At 37.0% G+C, this 18,359-nt stretch overlaps 1 protein-coding gene and 1 long non-coding RNA gene across 7 annotated transcripts; one reads left to right on the forward strand and one right to left on the reverse strand.

Moving 5' to 3' along the window:
- Window positions 1–333: 333 nt before the first annotated feature.
- Window positions 334–16,636, reverse strand: LOC117228019 (uncharacterized). 6 transcript variants are annotated; one of them, XM_033483654.2, is made up of 8 exons: window positions 16,367–16,636; window positions 16,161–16,239; window positions 6,507–7,870; window positions 5,763–5,941; window positions 5,153–5,179; window positions 4,178–4,408; window positions 3,842–4,099; window positions 334–3,767 (listed from the first exon to the last, which is right to left on the reverse strand). In XM_033483654.2, exons 2-8 carry the CDS (start codon window positions 16,216–16,218, stop codon window positions 3,569–3,571), a joined length of 2,316 nt encoding a protein of 771 aa, XP_033339545.2. In that variant the 5' UTR covers window positions 16,219–16,239; window positions 16,367–16,636; the 3' UTR covers window positions 334–3,568. The 6 variants fall into 6 exon arrangements, with proteins under 6 accessions (XP_033339545.2, XP_033339539.2, XP_033339542.2 ...); XM_033483648.2 differs by lacking the exons at window positions 16,161–16,239; window positions 16,367–16,636 and adding exons at window positions 9,309–9,727; window positions 9,841–9,979; XM_033483651.2 differs by having other exon boundaries at window positions 16,161–16,636.
- On the forward strand, window positions 10,273–11,863 carry LOC143263867 (uncharacterized). Its single transcript, XR_013037216.1, has 2 exons — window positions 10,273–10,693; window positions 10,779–11,863. It is a non-coding gene; the product is annotated as an uncharacterized LOC143263867 (long non-coding RNA).
- Window positions 16,637–18,359: the final 1,723 nt, after the last annotated feature.

The following is an 18,359-nucleotide window of genomic DNA, read 5'->3' on the forward strand; positions in this document are numbered from 1 at the left end:
TCTCGAAGCATTTAAAAACTAAATTTCCAAAACTTGTTTAAACTCTTCGCGGTCGAAGTTCGGACTATGTTTAGTAATGCTAACTCCAACTTATTATTAAAAAAAAAAACATTTGAAAAGATAACAAATAAACAGCAATGTCTTTACTTATTGGTAAATCATCTAGTCCAATCAATTACCGTTTAGTTGTTAAGTAGTCGTCAAATCTTGCTTTCAATTCAATAAGATAAATGCTGTTTTAAATTGCAATATTTGTTGCTCGATAATATCAGTCTGTTCGAAAATTCTGAAAATCTTCAATTAAAAGACCGTTATACAAAAAATAATCAACACTTTATTAATTATATCATGAATTTATTTGAAATGTCTAGTACTTCTAACTCTTATGATCTATATGTACAGATGATAATGTGGTAAAGTATAATACACGCATTATTATTTTAACATGTGTTAACAAATAAATGCTCTAATCTAACATACTAAAAATAATTAAGTTTTAATTTTTTGGACTGGGCCCACAGATCACCATGTCTCTCTTTTATTCTTTTATTTTTGAGACACACTACGAGCAATACATTATTCTACTTGCTCTTGTATTATTAGAGCGTAATTAGTAATGTACAGTATCGTGTGTACTGGAATTATTACTAAAATAATTCAAGAAATTCTTCGAACTTGAATATTCATTGACGAACTCACATTTGTGTATTACGTTCACATTCTGTTTTACAATACACTTCTCCTCCGTTTCTCGCTCATAAAAATATTGTATTTACCTATTTATAACAACGCATATGCGATAATGCAATACAAGAACAACATCAACGCAATCAACTTCAGTGGTAATTTATTTTGTTTATTAAACAAAGTAAAGTATCTACAATAATATACCTACGCCTGTGAAACCAAGCGATTATCGTTAAATGATTATCGGTTCGTACCTCTCGATAATTGATTCGACCAAAATATAAGAAACTATAATTTGGCAGGCTGTTTAAATGCAAAACATTAAATATTTATTTTAATATTTTTGCACAAATCCCCTCGTTGAATACTTTTTGTGTAGGAATTTCTTGTGTTATTTTTTCTCTTCTTTTTATTTTTTTTTTTTGTTTCCCTCTATCAACATAGGAAAAGAGTAGACACCAGTCCATGGTATATAGAGTCTTTTCAATGGCAATAGAATCTTTGAAAGTTATGATATGACTAAATGTAATTTATAAATAACAAAATATACCATTTCCACCGTAACAGGATGCCTAAGCCTTTCTTATATATGGAAAATCCATGATGGTCAACATTAATTTATCACTATAATTATTTCCATACATATATACATACAGACCTTTCCTTGCATATACACACTTAGCTTCTTTTATGTAAATAGTAATAGCGAATGTGAAAGTTAATCAGTCAGTAATACTAATTTAAGCCTCTTTTCTGAGGGCAGGACCAGTTGAAACCGTGTACTTATACGTCGTATTGGATTTCACTTTTATTAATTAGTCGTACCCTACTTGTTTATTTTCCCCCGAAGTGAATATAAAAAATTATATTAAATAATCGCTTCCAAATGATTTCACATTTCAAGATAAAAAAGATCGAAATCTTTTTCTCATATAAAAAAGACTATTCAATAGGGCGATACTATTAGGGAGCCAGGATATTCGTGAACGGCGTCCACAGCGTGCGCGAAAAATCAGACGATAGAATTCGCTTTACAATGTATAAGGTTCGAGGTCGCAAATTAACAATTTCTTGCCAACATCGAACTCGGATATGATATGTCCTAACTTGGACGCGGCTGTAAATTCATACGAGACGGCAAGTTTGCGCATCTGCTAGAGACGAGGCTATAGGTTAACGTGAACGCGCTGTTAGAGGAAGCTTTATCCAAAACGTCCAAAATTTCACACTGAGGGATGCGAACCAACAAATATGATATTTAGAATTGTTAAATTAATTGAAGTCACTTTTAACCATCCGCAGAAGTAAAAAGTGATAATGTAGTTGAGTAGTAAAAAGTGAAGAAGAAAGGCAAGAAGGCAAATTCTGAATTAGTTGATTGCCTTAACTAGAAAGTTAAAAGGCTGAAAAAAAAGTTGAGATATTTACAAATTTGACGTAGCAGACGAGATTCCTCCAATAGCGAAACTATCGTTGAAGGATTTTTAAACGGAAGACCATCTAGGCGGTTTTATAAAATCTACGATCTGTCAGTTTTGCAGACTTACAAGTAGTTTTCCGCCGTTTTCTATTTCGAGAAATTCACGAATAATTACAGATTTTTCTTTGTGCAAATGAGAGTCTTTTAAAAAAGATCAATATTAAAAATTAACATTCATGAGATATGTTTGCCATTGATAAATACTTAGCAAGCATGGAATCCGTTAATATTAACTGAACTATGAAAACAGTTTTCAACTCTGTATAAACAAATCTTCAACTACAAATTTGTTAGAAAATTAACAATACTTTATTAAGCGTAACGTAAAGGAACAGTATGATCTAATAAAAGTAAAAGAAAATTAATTAATCGCTTACGTTTTCTGGAATGATTGTACTTGTAATACATATCTCATTGATTGTTAATATGTGTCATGTTCTTAACGGTATCCTAAGCTGCGTTTTTATGCATACAATATTTACACGCTGACAATATCAGAACAAAATTAGCTGCATCGCTGTGTACGGTGATCTCGACAATTGAACTTTAGAAAATAGAATTTTCCAACATTCAAAATTGATAATGTTTTAAATACTAGGTTTGGCTAAACTTGCGTCAAACATTACGTCAATTAAATCATTGTTGTGAATTAGTAACATTTTTAAAATTATTTTGCAGCTAGTTATCAGGATACATATTAGCAATAGCTAGGAACTTGAAGAAGCATTACTTCCATTTCGTTAAATATACAAATGCCAAATTTCTTTTGATATCCGTTCAACATGGAAAGTAGGTGAATTTTAAACAATATACCTACTCCACTTTATCTCCATCAATGAATCGCATATCAGCACTTTCTTTCTCCGAATCACATATTAATATTAAAACTTTCATTTTATTTACAAAGAAATACTAAATGTGTAAGTTACTCTGCAGCAGAGGTAGAAAAATTAATTGAAATTAGAAAATGAGGAATGATTTTATCGACAGTTACGATGTATTTTCTGTTTTTGCCTTCATTTTGCTTCGAAATTCTTAGTTTAAAACGAAATATCAAAGAAATGTGTTGTTAATTTTAATATAAAAAAATGTTCGAATTGCCAACTGTGCAACACTAGTTTTATACATCTCAGTTTTATTTACAAGCAGACTTTCGTCTCAATAGATACACTTTGGAGAAAGAAGTAGCTCACAGTGTGTCACAGATTCCTTGCATATAAAAGGTAATCCTTCGGTTTCGTGCACTCTTTCTGGCACATGACGTCAATATAGATTCATCTGTGTTTTATGTTTCCTCAAAGCAGGTAATGCTGTTTTGTTACACATGAGTCAAAGTGATCGGCTTTATTAAAATGCCGAATGATAATAGTCATAAGTAGGCCAGTAAGGCTGTAGCCAGTCCTAGCTGGTGCGTTGCCGCTTTTTGGCTGGGTGTTCCTCTGAAGAATGTGCCGGCGCCGGCATTGCCACGTCTCCTCTATGGATGAACATATACTTCAACTGGGGCATGTATTTCATTATACTTTTTACTTGTATCAATGGTACTTCGTCGCGAAAAGTTGAACATTTTCCTGCTACCATTAACATTTTCATTTGTAACCTTCAATGAAAAGATTTGAAATTAATAGATATCATCTTCCACGATATAATAGAATAATAATAAAATAATTTTACCTATTTCCTTGATATAAATCTATGTGTAAGACATCCGTAAGAACTTGCCGACAACTATCGATGTCACAGGCAGGAAAATAATGGGCGACGAAGTCAGGAAGCGTCATCAACAATTCAGAGTAGATATATGGCTTGAAATTAATACATGGTACCATTTTATCTTCGACAAGTGCTTTCTGAATTTTATAAGGTTGAACTTGACAGGGAGATATATGTGTTTCTGGGATTGGTATTAATGGTTTTCTACCCCTAGAATCTCTGTAAATACATATTTAAAAATGATATACTCGAACGTATGAATTATAGACTTATTAATAGAGGTATGTAATAACATACCTGGCACTATTATTGCTACCATTAACTGGTATTAATGGTGGTGGATACTTTGCATGAGATGTGTTATGTACAGATGGTGTATGACTTTGTGGATGTAATAATGTGGATGCTGATGTAGGTGATGGCATTAGAGCTTGTACTTGTTCGCTTAGACCAAGCATTTGAGGGTATGTACTTGCAGTGACAGCATTAGGTACACCTAAAGAAGGTGTGGTATACGTAGATGTAACCCTAAAATAGAAAAATTTCTTGTTAAGATGTATAAAAATGTAAAAAATAATTCTAGATAAACTAATTTGTCATACTTGGGAAACATGAAATATGTAACAATAGTTGTATATATTTCATTATAATATATATATATATATATATTTTTAAAAAAGAATATATAGAAGCAAAAAAGATACATACACAAATATATACATTAAGTATTCAATTCTAAATACATTAGAGACTCCCTACAAAATGTATACATTGATCTATGTAATAGTACTAATAAAAACGTTGACGTAATAGTATCACTTTATATAGATTTCTATAAACTCTAGTAGATTTTATAATTTAGAATTATACTTCTCTCTCTATTTTCGAAGAACTTATAAAGAAAGAGTAATTTATATTAACATTGAAATTGAGATACTAAAAATGATACTTTTATTTACATTTCCCATGTATATCAACATCTAATTTAGTGAAATATGCGAGACGAAGAAGTTGACTACAGTCTGAATCGTAAATAAATAAATAAAAAAAAAAGGCTACGTTCCCAAAGGGAATATATATGTTTAGTGAATTAAAGGAATGAAAACATTAACATAGAGTGAATACATAAGTAAAGTTTAATGAGGCAATACAGGCAATATGTAGTTATTGCGTTTTGCAGAAATAAAAAGATTGTTAATCATAGTATTCTTGTGCATGCTATCTTACTTTTATGTAGTAATCATGACTATAGTACATTTTACAGGGACTCACCAGTCATCCTTCCCATAGGTTGGATAACTATACAAAAAAATCATATGTTGTATGTACAAATGCAAAAAGCTATAGTGCAGGTTCACCACATAATAAAGAATAAAATTTTACAAAGACAAACTCTGTGTATGTTCTAATAAAAGAACCCTAAAATTTTATACTGCATGCTCATCTTACTCTAATATTGTATTAACAGTGTCTATTTTTAAATAAAGTTTTTATAATTAACACAATAAAAAATTTTAATGTTAAACAATATATCTATTTGTTTAATGAATGATATATCGTATCTTATATGCAATGTATTTTGAGTAATGTTTAATCAAAAAAATTAATAGTAACTAGATGTGAACAATATCAAGTATGAACAAGTTTTAACAATATATTTCACTGCGTGCTGCTTAACATTAAACTCACACCTAGAATACAATATTACTGTATTCAATCACTAAATTGAAAGCAAGCATAAAGTATCGGTAATGCTATGTAAGACGAGAGTAGATGCTAAATGTGAAACAACAAAATTGTCCTGAATATCTCAAAGCTTTATTTATTTAAAAAAAAACATATTAAGAGATATAAATTTTCAAAAATATAATTCATTACTTACCCAAGATTGGGTTGACTGGAATGGACTGTTGCTCTTACAAGAGGGGGTGGTTGGGCCTGAGCAACAGTCGGCATAGTTGTAACTGGGTATACTCCAGGGTACTGAGCTGCTGCACTGCCACCACCCCCTCTACTCCTACTTGATTGTTGTGAATAAGTTTTTGGTTGCGCAGGTATTTGCTGCAACATAAAGTTCATATTTATGTATATTAAAAAATTAAATATAATAAATCTAGATATTTACTATAATAATTCAATAAAACAAATGTATATTTAAACTTATAATTGCAATGTAATGTAATAGCTATTCTAGTTTTCTATTCACATTTTGAATACTGATGATCGAACTGCAAATCTCCATGCAAAATTGGAATTTATTGCAAATTCTTTTAATAAAATCAAAAAAAATATAGCTCATATAACGAAACCAGAGATATACCAGCAATTGCAATAGTTATCTCTGAATTGATTGTGCTGGAATCAACAACTATTACAACTGATAATGCACATCAGGCCTTCTTCCACTGAATAACAGACAATACTTGTATCATTTCAGTTTCTTTTAGCATGTCGAGGTTGGCTTTGACAAACTTGAGTTAAACCTCAAGATTAAAAAAATCTTCAAAAATTGGCATCATATATATCTTTCTTCTATCTTATCCTCATTTCAAATACAACATAACTTTTTAGAACCACCAATTAATACAAAGCCATAAAAAGAATGAAAATTTTGAAGGAAACTCACATTGTGCATGTTTAAGGATGACGGCATTCGTATAATGGAATTTGCTTGAGAAACAAGTGCCGTTTGGAAAGTAGGTTGCCCACCGACAAGTCCAGTCCATCCGTTAACATTTTGCACTGTATTCAACATAGGTTGTGTTACAATGTTCGATCTTCCAGAAGGAAGCACTGTTGGCGAAGAATGTGCAGGATGTGTAGTTGCAACAGGCCTCGGTTGGCTCACACTACGTTGTACTTGAGACGCATTGGCAACCGATCCACATGGTAACATATTATGCATAGGAGTTGCACGTGCGTCGATTGCTGGTTTGTTCACATTATTTTGCACAGAAACAGGCTTTGTCGCTGGTGGTGTTGGAGGTTGTTTTGTCCAGCCACCACCGCCACCACCACCTTTGCTATTCACTAACAACTGAGAGTCCATAACTTTGGTTGGCCAATAGTCCTCGAAACCAGTGCCAGGAGGGAAATAACTTTTAATGTCATTCAAACTAATCACTGAGCATGTCTCACTCGCAAACAGTTCATTGCGTATACCCTGTACTTTGCAACAAAACTTCAAATATGATAAGTCCCACCCTTCGAGTTTTTCTGCTTTCAGCTTTAGATTCTCAGTCTCCCCCTCGAAATAAAACAAGGGAACATATTGAAGGCCATCTTTCACAGTATAAGGAACAACGGATTCCTTATTTATTCGGATGAAACCGCACTTGTCCGCTTTGTGGTTGCTAGATACATTCGGATTCGTACCTGCCGTCAATTTCGTGTAGCACACGTCCAAGAAAGTGTAGAATTCCCTGGCGTCCGAAAGACGTACCACTAAGTCCTTACAAGTGAATTGTTCTCTACCGAATTGATTCTCACAATGTTTCACATTGATCTCAGTAAACAGTTTGCTCTCAGCTTCCGTGATGTAATAACTCCTAATACACGTGCAGCTGTAGATGTCCGAGTGTAGGTAGCTCAGGTACTTGTTCAGTAACTTAGATTCTAAGATTCGTACTGCACAGTATTTCTCGCCGGAGCGAAATATATATGGTATATGACAATCATCGAAACTCGTCCATCCGAATCTGCCTCTTTGACTCTCATCATCGGGCGGTACTTTTCCTTCGGCCGGAAGGGGTTTCGTCGCGATACCGGTTGATGAATCGGCCGGCCTTTTATCAAAAAATCTTAAGATTCTTGGAAAATTCGTTAGAAAAGTCTGTGCTCCAGGCCGTTGTTGTTGCTGTTGTTGTTGTTGTTGTTGTGCCCCTGGCACGTTCACCATTTTCGCCTTGTTTGCTTCCACCATTTTGGCAGCCAATTCTCGGATTTCCGCTTCATCGGGGTGTTCTTGTTTAACGACAACTTTATCAAAATCTGAAACAAATAAGCGAAAGTATGTCGATTAAATTCGATCTTCCAAGAGTTGTCGATTTAATACGTTCAACCTATTCGGAAGAAACAATGTACAGTATTTGCAACGGCTGATTTATTTCGAAGGATGTATCTGTAAGATAGAATCGATCGTCAGATGTTAACGAAAGAATTTTAATCTTTATAACAAACTATTCTATACTTTATAAACGTAACAATTACATTACTAAGAACTTACTGACTTAATGATAAAAAAAATGGTCAGCATATTAATGTTGTATTCTCGTGAGTTACATTTTGAAAAAATCATTATAATTTATCATTATAATTATCATTATAAAATATTATAATCCGATAGAAGCAAATAGTCAATAGAAATGTAACTGATATAAATAGTAACGAGAAAAAAAAATCGCTTTTTATAACAAATCAATGAAAGATTTCATCGTTACGAAATGATTCTGAATTATTATCTAAAATGGTTATAGATATTGGTCGATGGAGAAGAGCGCGGGAAAACTGTAATTCGCGTGTCAATGCATGATTGTGATGTGTAATCGTTAACGTACACGGCAAATTAACTCTTTTATCATCGTGCCGTACATGCACTGTACAAAAGTGATAACCCTTATCATCTTAAACATTATTTAGTGCAACTCGGATTTATAAAGTGTTTATAAACAGACTTTCACAGTGCGAAAGATTTTTCGACGGTGTAATACACACGTGTACGTAACAGTGCGCATGTCAGAGGTGCCGTTTACACGAAAATAAATCAGATAATAAAATGAAGACCGTAACGATTCCTTCGTTGTTTAATTACAAGTTACATAACTTTCAAAAAGTAACATTTAAATGACGGATATATGGTTAGATTAATTACGGTGGACATATATAATTACGTCCACTTGATATATCAAGTACAATTGTACAAAAGTAACGCGGAATATGCAATTTGCAATGCATTACAAAAATCGATACATTTAATTTGAACTGATAATGATTATTGTTATTTTTCATTCTCACGTACACAAGCTTAAGAATGAGCTGTCCTCTGAAACGACGGAACGAAATCGAATCGACAAACGATCAATTATCACAAAGCTGACAAAATGGAATTTGAATTCGACGTGTAAGACACACTGTCGATTTAACAAAACACGTAAATGCGCACGTTCCTTAATCAATCTTCACGATCCCATTTTAAACAAACAATTCCGATATGCTAACTACCGATTGCCACTGTAAAATACGACATATAAAGTTTCACCGTGCGTCTCTCGTTTCTATTCATGAACCGAACGGAGGAGAGAAAAAAAAGAAAAAAGAAGCACATCCTCGCGCTCTTTTCTACCAGCATCGATTTTGAACGAAAAGAAGAAATCAATATAAGACAGACAGGAGTGTACTGTAAAAGAGATGATTAACAGATTCTATATACTAGTTCTGCGAAGCACAACGTCCTCCCTTGATTCGGAAAGATGTATTTGGGACGTACTGAATGACACTTGATCGGGCGCCGTCTGTGACGGACTCCTTTTCTCGAGCCATATGGCGTCCGTGCTGCTATCAGCGGTCGCAGTATGCATGTCCGTAATGTCGTTCCTCATCTTCGATGGTGTTTGCGTGTTGTCTTACTTAAACGGAAATCACATTTCGGTGGACGCGAACCAGCAAAGAGGTTATACGCGAGTGCGTCTCTCTCTCTACCGATGTGCACTGTCGACGAGACGACACACGACCATGTTACACGACGAGGAGAAGAACCAGGCTCAGATGGAGGAAAAGTTCGTCCTGTTTCGACTCTCTCGGCCTCTAGTTTTCACGCTTTCCCTCGACGTTTCACTTTGTCCGCTGTGACTACAATTATAGCAGGTGGCGTGAAACAGTTCACCACACTCGGCTCTCGAGGGATACATCGAGGGTAGATAAACATACGTAGACGGCGGTACCCGTTGACACTGACTACGTACATGTTCTTTGATCAGGCGTATCTCTGGACCCCGGCGAAGCTTTGCCGTCGATTAAGGTGCTCTCGGTCGAGGGTAGCGCCATTTTACGCGAACTTGGCGTCTGTAAATCTTCGATTCCAGGCCGCCCAGTAGGCCATGCCGTAGCATCGAGCTGTCTGGCTGCAGCTGCACGGGACACTAGGCATTCCGTGGTCTAGCCGACCGCGAATCCTACGGACCAGAGCGGTACGCTCAGTTTTCAGCTCGGACTGTACCGCTAGGTATGTGCCAGTATCGTCCCTCCGCGCGCACACGCTCCGCTCCGCTTTAACTTTCCATTTTTAGGAATCCATCTGACGTTTCTAATACGTACATACATTGGATACTTTTGAAAAATTGTCCCCTCGAATGTCTAGATTTCGATTCCATATCGGGCTCGGTTTTCGCGAGTAATCTTGACGCATTCACTCCAATGTACATTGTATATAATTAAGTAGTACGGAACAGCAAGTCACTCAGTATTTTGTATGTAGTTTAAAAAATGCACTGTACGTGTGATGTATACGGGACACTTTTCTCCATTTAGAAGCATTGATTCTGTGCGCGCGTTACTGTTTTCATTACTACCGATGGCTGAAATGTTAAGATCAGGTCTTTATAGACGAAATTACAGATTCGATGCTTGAAAAATGTGTAATACTTTCTCATTTCATTGTCGTACAGTTAAATAAGCATTATCTAGAAATATCGTTATTGTTCGGGATAAAAAGGGGCTGAGAAGCTACCCGATAGCTGTCGCCATCTATCTGCCTCGACTAATATTATTAATTATATAGAGTCTTGTTTCTTCGTATAAAGGGAGTGTAATGCCATGGTACGAGCAATTTGCGTTAAGTAAACGCAAATCAAATCATACGTGAGATTTGACAACAACTAATAACATGTGTTTCGACGTCTAGATTCGTTCAAGTGACGAAGGAATGGATAATTCAACGTGAAAGATAGTTCACAGAGTCTTCAGAAATAAAAGAGATATAGAATATGGAGCGATTCTCTTTATCCTAATAACGATATAGTCGCGAACTTTGATGTTCGATACACAGTGGTATATAAAGAGCGTTGCGTGGCGGCAGTACTTTAGTCGATGCCGAACAGTGACAAGAGAAGGGTGTTCTCTCACAATTTCGCAGCATAAAGTTAATAAGATATCCAAACTAATTATTCAATTAAGTTCTCCTGTTGTGTTTACACGTGTGTATATATATATAACATTCAGTACACTAACACTAAGATATTAGAATGTCATCACATATTAACGCACACACACACTATCGACTGCGTTGACTTATAATAATCGAAGACACAAGTGCCGATGAAAATGAGAAAAAATTGGAAAATCTTTATGTCCTTGGTTAATACGCATGTCTGTCCTGTGCCATGTGACCGACGATCAACTCCCTAGCAATGAAACTTTTCTCGCACTTTGTTATTATACGAACGAAAAATATGTACACATTTACTGAAGTTAACCCGCCGATAATATATCTAGACAGAAGACAGTGTACGAATTAAAAAATTTACACGGCGAATCGTGTTTCCGCAACGATTTGATGCTGACTGTACGCACATTGTCGACAACGAATAAGAACTGTAGGGAAGAGCGGAGCAGAAACGGGTGGCAAACCCCCCCTTATAGTACATAACTCGTGTATATATTGTATTTACTCGAAGCACTGCGTTTTCGAAACATGCCGAATAGCGTTCCTGCGTGCACCATATACTTATAAACAGAGTCTCATTTACTAAGTAGTGTCACCTACGTTCAACAGCTATAAAAAAATTATATTAAAACATAACCATCGAGCGCTTTACGTCTGTATTACATTACGTTGTAGAATCATATTTCGATTTGTTCACTAGGAGCGACGCAAAAAATGTGTATGTACAGAATATGATTACTTCCATTTCTTTTTTTTACGTAAATTTTTTACGTACATAGGGAGTCATAAAAATCGACTTCAATATAACGTATCTTTTAAAAATATGATACTGTTTTGTAATTTGAATGATCATTTCTCCTACATTGTATGCCTTCTATGGTTCCTGCATTTCGGTATAGGCATATCATCTTTTGCACGAGGCACCTTACCGAATCATATAAATAGGTGAACCATATATCGTTGATCGGATTTCGCATCGTGTGTCAGGGATCGGCTGCAGCAGCTAGGTACATACCGTTCAAAGAGTGGCCAGGGCCAGCGCGTAAGATCGCGCAGACGATGTGACAACGTCGCACGGTCGATATGCTCTTTCAGGCAAAGTGCCAAGATTGGTAAACGCACGCGGGGGTATATAGTCGTGGTTTCAGGTGCCCTTCTCTCCTCTAACACCCGCGTTTTACCCCCCACTGCCACTCCTGGAACTTACCCGTGGGATTCTGCGTGATAGTGGGGGACGAATAACGAAAGTGGGGGAACCGAAGCTGCGCAGAACCCAGCCAGACGAACATTGCTATTTGTGCATCTGCGCAGCTCTTACATACATATACCCGCCGGCCTCCTATGTACTACATATGTATTATACTTATTATTTTAATCATGATTTACGGCCGCGGCGTTGCCGATTCTCGCCGCAGGCACGCCCACTTCGTTTCTTTTTTCACTTTTCAGTAATATATACGAATGCATAGAAGATGTATGCGGAGAAAAGCAACGTCGCATGATCGATACCTGAAAGAGGCATGCAATAAAAAAAGCATGCCAAATGAGCTTATCATTATCATATATAAAGCGATATAAATTCCGCGAGAAATGTAAACACATATATTATATGCTTCTTCGAGTGGAGATGTGCTTGCTGAAAACTATTCGAATTCAAAGATACGTACACGGAAGGCAAATTATATACGAAGAAAGTATGAAATTTGTGCTAATTCGTCAGAAATTATCATGATGCGACGTTGCCATCTGAAAATGGAGGACGCGGCCTTGATTGGCTCGATTTCTTCTACGCCTCGCGTTGGGCCAGTCGTTTTGGCAACACTGGAAGGTTATAGCGATCTATTTATAGGAGTCCTCTATTGCCGCTGTTGCTATGCCGAGTGAAGGCACGGTAAATACGCGGGAGGGGAAGCAGTTGGAAATGGAGGGGGGAGAGATTACTAAAGAACAATATGGCGGTGAACCGGATGTGCCCTCTTCCAATCTAGCCATTCTCTTTGCCATAACTACGTTGCCTTTCCCTATCTCACCAATGTTTCCTGTTCCTTCGCTATCAATCCCCCTTTTTTTTCGTTTTAATAACGATATAAGTTCCATACAATGTCTTATTGAATTATGAAATCCTTCGAGCGAACGAACGAACGTTACGTAATATGGCGAAATATTGTACATCTAAGCATGTATAAATGAAACATGCTACCTTCCATCATGATAAGACAGACGACGCGAAGGTTACCACCGGCCTTGCTTATTTCATGGCGGGAGAAAGAATAAAGTTGTACGAAAGAAGAGGTGAACGTTCGATTGCTATGATGGAAAAGGGTCGTCCCAAGCATGCTCTATCATTTTTGTAGACGTAATTTTTTGCGCAACTCCGTAGAATTGCACATGGCGGCGTACACTCGCAGCAGCTGACAAGTCTCATTGTGTGCGCCTCCATGCGTACACAAGCACGCATGCGACTTGCACGAAGCCGTCGCCTCGGGAGTGCTCGGCAAACTTCGTGAAACTGCCTCTTTGTTACATCATTCTTCGGTTCTTATGTAGTACATAGGGAGCGGGTACATTATATACTGCGCCAGCACATACATATCTCCCCCGGCTCTCGCTCTCCTATATACAGTATATATAGTTGCCTTTGCATATATGTGATGGCGGAGCAAACGGGCGGGCGGACGGTTGGAGAAGCGAACTGCGATCCGTGTTACACGAGGCATAGAGATCTGAACAACTAGAACGGACCCAAGAATCTGAAATACGTACTTCTAGCTCAAACTTTACTGTTACTATCTGCAATCACAAGTTTTGATATTTTCATTTCACATGAAAATTGCCACAGACCTATTATTCTCAAGTGTTCAAATATTGTTAATACCACTTCCCGATAACTTTCATATGTGTAATGGACATGTTTCGCATGAATAAAAGATATTTTGTAGACATCAGAAGTCCTTTGTTGTAGTAATTTGCGAACACGATAAAAAAATATATAAAAGATGTTAAGAAAAGCTACCACACCGTCAGACTTTAGATAGAATTATGCATTGTTAAATTTGAATATATACATGTATATGTATAGGGAAGATTTGATACACCAGTTTGTATATTTTAAAATGACAATTTTCGTCACAATAGTCGGCATCAACAATTATTATCGTTTCGATAAACATTACACACGTGATACCAAAATGTTTATAATATTACTTTGCATATAAAGTGAAGATAATACCATTTTGTTTGGTCATAAATGCAAAGACAGCTGCCATACTATCCCCCGTCTCTCTCAATGTCAATGCTCGATACGCTTTTGATGTTCTTCGACCTTTACCGTGTACCAATTAAGTACTTCTTCACCTATCGATAGTGGAATGATGCATTGATGTTGGCAGTCCCACTTGCTTGCGTTGTTTACTACGTGTACATAGAGACACAAGAGGAACTCTCTTTTCAACAAATTAGATTCTAACCGCAACATGGAAATAGTTGAAAGGCAGGATGATATTGAATTGGCTGAACAGTAGCATCGCGTTTAACAATCGAAAAATATACATATTACGCTCATGTAGACTACATTGTATGTTAATATTGACGTCAAATCAATACATAAACTAGTTTTTAAACATAATCACTGTAGCATGGCAAAGCGTTATAACGATTTCGATGGCACATGTTCGTGAAATATTAGAATAAACAAATTATTCAACTTAACCTCAATGTACCAAAATTCAAGACAGAAATTGGGAATTATTGTATACACGATGATACATTGCTATTATGAATGACAAACAGATTCCGTTCTACACGAAATAAAATATTTTTCTACAGGTGAACAAGTCGGTTTGCATAAAGATTGTTAACGAATACTGGTACGTTTCAAGCTTCGTATGATATTTTATCTTCGTAAGAGCCACACAGTTCTCTAATAAGTGTATTCGTTACACAGCTTCTTTCTAAAAAACATCTACGATATTACCAGGATCATCTTACAGTTTGCTTTAAATAAACCGTGACGTCACATCTTCAGCAAGCACACGCGGGTAAAACGAAATGAGAATTAACATCCTTTTATTGATCCGACTTCTTTGTTCGATGAAAATTCAACATCGATACTGCTCATTGTAAACAATCAAAGGAAATATGACAGTACGTAAACAATGATTTTTAACGAACGTATACATATAAATATGATCACGAAACCGACACTTATTTTAAAACTGATACATTTCAGTCGAAACATAATTTCAATTCAACGAGGGATTGTATTTTTCGATTGATTTTCGTATGCACCCTGCGTAAGTCACGTGATTTCTACCATCCAGGGAAATGTTTCGTCGCATAACTTTCTTTATTCATTTATAATGTTATCATGTATTGTTTAATTGAACACCCTGGATCGCCAGAAATGAACAGTGAAGCGATGAAAAATAATTTTATACACCGAGAATGTGTAAGGTTAGATTTGTTTGCACGAGGGATAGGCTTCGTCGATTAATCCCTGACAATTATTTCACTCAACTATGAGAACTTGTTGTCCTGTTTAAAGCACAAGGGACGTGCGTGTACCACAAGAGAGAGATGCAATGTTTACAAACGTAAGGATCATTAACGAAATATCAATAGCACTAGAGTACGAACACTTGAAACTAGAGAAATCGATGAAAAACGTGCATCGATCTCGTCCGGAACGATAAAGAGGAGTTTCTCGAAACTCCACGTGTGTAAATGTTACAACGGCAAGCGGTTTAACGCGAGTATGTCGCAGGCGTTGACAGGTAGTCGCATCGTGGGGGACCCACGTTTCGCCGGGTCTGCACGAGGCGCAGCAGCTCGCAGAAAACAGAAAGCATGATGAGTACTTGGAGGGACTGGGCACTGATACACAACACCAAGAGAGTAACGTGATTGGATGTGGTCGAAAATCGAGTGAGATGCAGAATGGGGGAAGAAAAAGGATAGGAATAACTAACTACCGAGAGAGGAATACGAGACGAGAGTAGAATGAAGGGAGACGGAGAGAGAGAGAGAGAGAGAGAGCAGCAAGACGCGAGAGAAGGAGGGGGAAACGATACGCGCGAGTCTGATGCCGCCGCGGTTGCCGCCACCCATAACCTCAAAGCTTACCTTTGTTGATTCGGGCCTCGACGATTTGTACGTCCTCGTCGACACTCTTGTCGCTCATCTTCTTCTTCTTCTCGTTAACCTGAATGTCCATACACATAATTCCACGACACGAAACAACACTTCCGCCACACGGTCACGCTACCCCTACGTTCCCGTGACATTTACATGGAACTAGGTGCGCGCGCGCGAAATTTACATTTACTTACTGGGAGGGAAAAGCGAAAGGGTCGTCACACGAGGGCGCCGCGAAATGTGTTTCTCCGCACTTCGGATTCGGTTCGGTAACTTGTGCTTGACAATGAACGGACACCATAGATGCGCGCACGTTCCGCAGGATCGTTGATTTTGTCGCGCAATACGCTTGTCGCCCGGTCCGCTATAAATTTATACGCGATTCTATCGCGACCCGCGTTTTCTGCTGTTTAGTGCAGAGGTGAGCCGAGAGGCCGACCGGGTTCCGTCCAGATTTGAATGTGGTACACGTTGCCAGTTCTTTCTTGTACCCCCCTACCGTCCCCCCCTCCCCTTCCACCCGTCCTTATGTACTTAACGGTTGCGACGTTGCCGCACATCCGGTACCAATGGCTTGTGGTGGGGGAAGGAGATTTTGTCGAGGAGTGGGGGTCATACAAGTACCTGACAACGCCATAGTGGGGACTCGGCTAGGGTGGGGGGGAGCAGGGGGTATGTACATAGTGAAGGGGGGGAGGGTTGTTGCTCGGGAATGGGAATTTTCCATGACGCTTCAGGGCAACACCGACCGTTAGCTGGGTCACGTGGCTTTACCGGAAGTTGTAAGGGCGACGCGCCACGACGCGCGCGCCCTCGCCTTCCGTTCCAGGTCCCAATTCCTCCACTGGGATAAAATCCTTCAGTTTCGTTTCGAAAATTGCTGTTTTTTCACTGCCGCCCCGTAAGTAGACCGTAACATTTTTCGCGGTTTTCTTGTGCTCTTGCTCAATACGTCTATATTTATAAATCGATTTTGCAATGGTATTTTCTTTTGAGGCGTCAAGGTCGCGTCGAACTATCCCCGATCGCTATACGTATACATATTGTATACATAGTTGTATGCCATAACAAAAATACTGCGTACAAACAACCTTGGTAAGTGGATTGTTTGTTGACCGTCGAAAATAACAAAACGAATAATGTATGATTCAGGCAAGAAAGTGTGTAACATTGATTGTGAGGAGTCAAGATTGATAATGGGGAAAGTAATGACAGCTTTTGGTGCGGTCTTGAAAGGTCCTTTGCAATCAGGCGATGCCGAGTAAATACATGTAGTTGTGAGGAAACACGGCTTAAGTTTCTTGAGAAAAAAAAATTTCGAAAGGAACAACAGAAAGATACCTTTTCTTTTTTGTTTTGTTAATTTTACTGTAAGAACAAGTTTTAATAACTGTATTTATAGAGGTTAATAATTATGTCAAATCTTTGTAAATCATAGTAAATCATATGTGTGTATTAATTAATCAAAATGCAATTACATGTTTGAAATCTTTTGGTTCTTTTTTCGTTACCTAGATATGTGTTGCATGATCTTAATATGCTTATGAAAAACATTTTACTAAATAAAACGATGACGGTATAGTTTCACATTTCATTTTACATACTGATAACGCGACTGAAAGTAACGGTATATTTCAATTATTATACGTATGTAGCGAGAAAAGACTTCCCAGACTTTTACATGAACATTGTACGTGAAGCTGATATTTATATTTATTTATTTACAAAAATTTGCTAATAATACAACGTATAACGGAATACTATTGGAACATACTAATTCCATTATTTTCTTTGCTCGCAAGATATGAATAAATATGGCGTTTTTACAACTCGGTCAAAAAGAGCACAGAATAAAAACCATTTATATTTTATTTACCAACAATCGAAAATGTTTTCAAAATTGAGAATATTTTTCGAACATGTTCGAAGCGACGTGTTTTGATGTATGAAAAACGGTAATAGAACATAAAGGACGCAGTCTGTCCAGATCTACAGATTTTGTCTAAAATATTTTCTAATATAATAAAAATTTATGAGATACCGGAAATATCGATTTTACAAATATTTGATTACTTTAATATTTAGGGGCTCGAGTAAAAATCGAAAATAATGTTATTAATGGTGTTATAGTAAATTAAGATTTTGAAAATAACTGTTCACAAATTTTGTGAAACGAGGATTAAACGA

The sequence above is a fragment of the Megalopta genalis genome, chromosome 2 (genome assembly GCF_051020955.1).
Source record: "Megalopta genalis isolate 19385.01 chromosome 2, iyMegGena1_principal, whole genome shotgun sequence".
NCBI classification, from domain to species: Eukaryota; Metazoa; Arthropoda; class Insecta; order Hymenoptera; family Halictidae; genus Megalopta; species Megalopta genalis.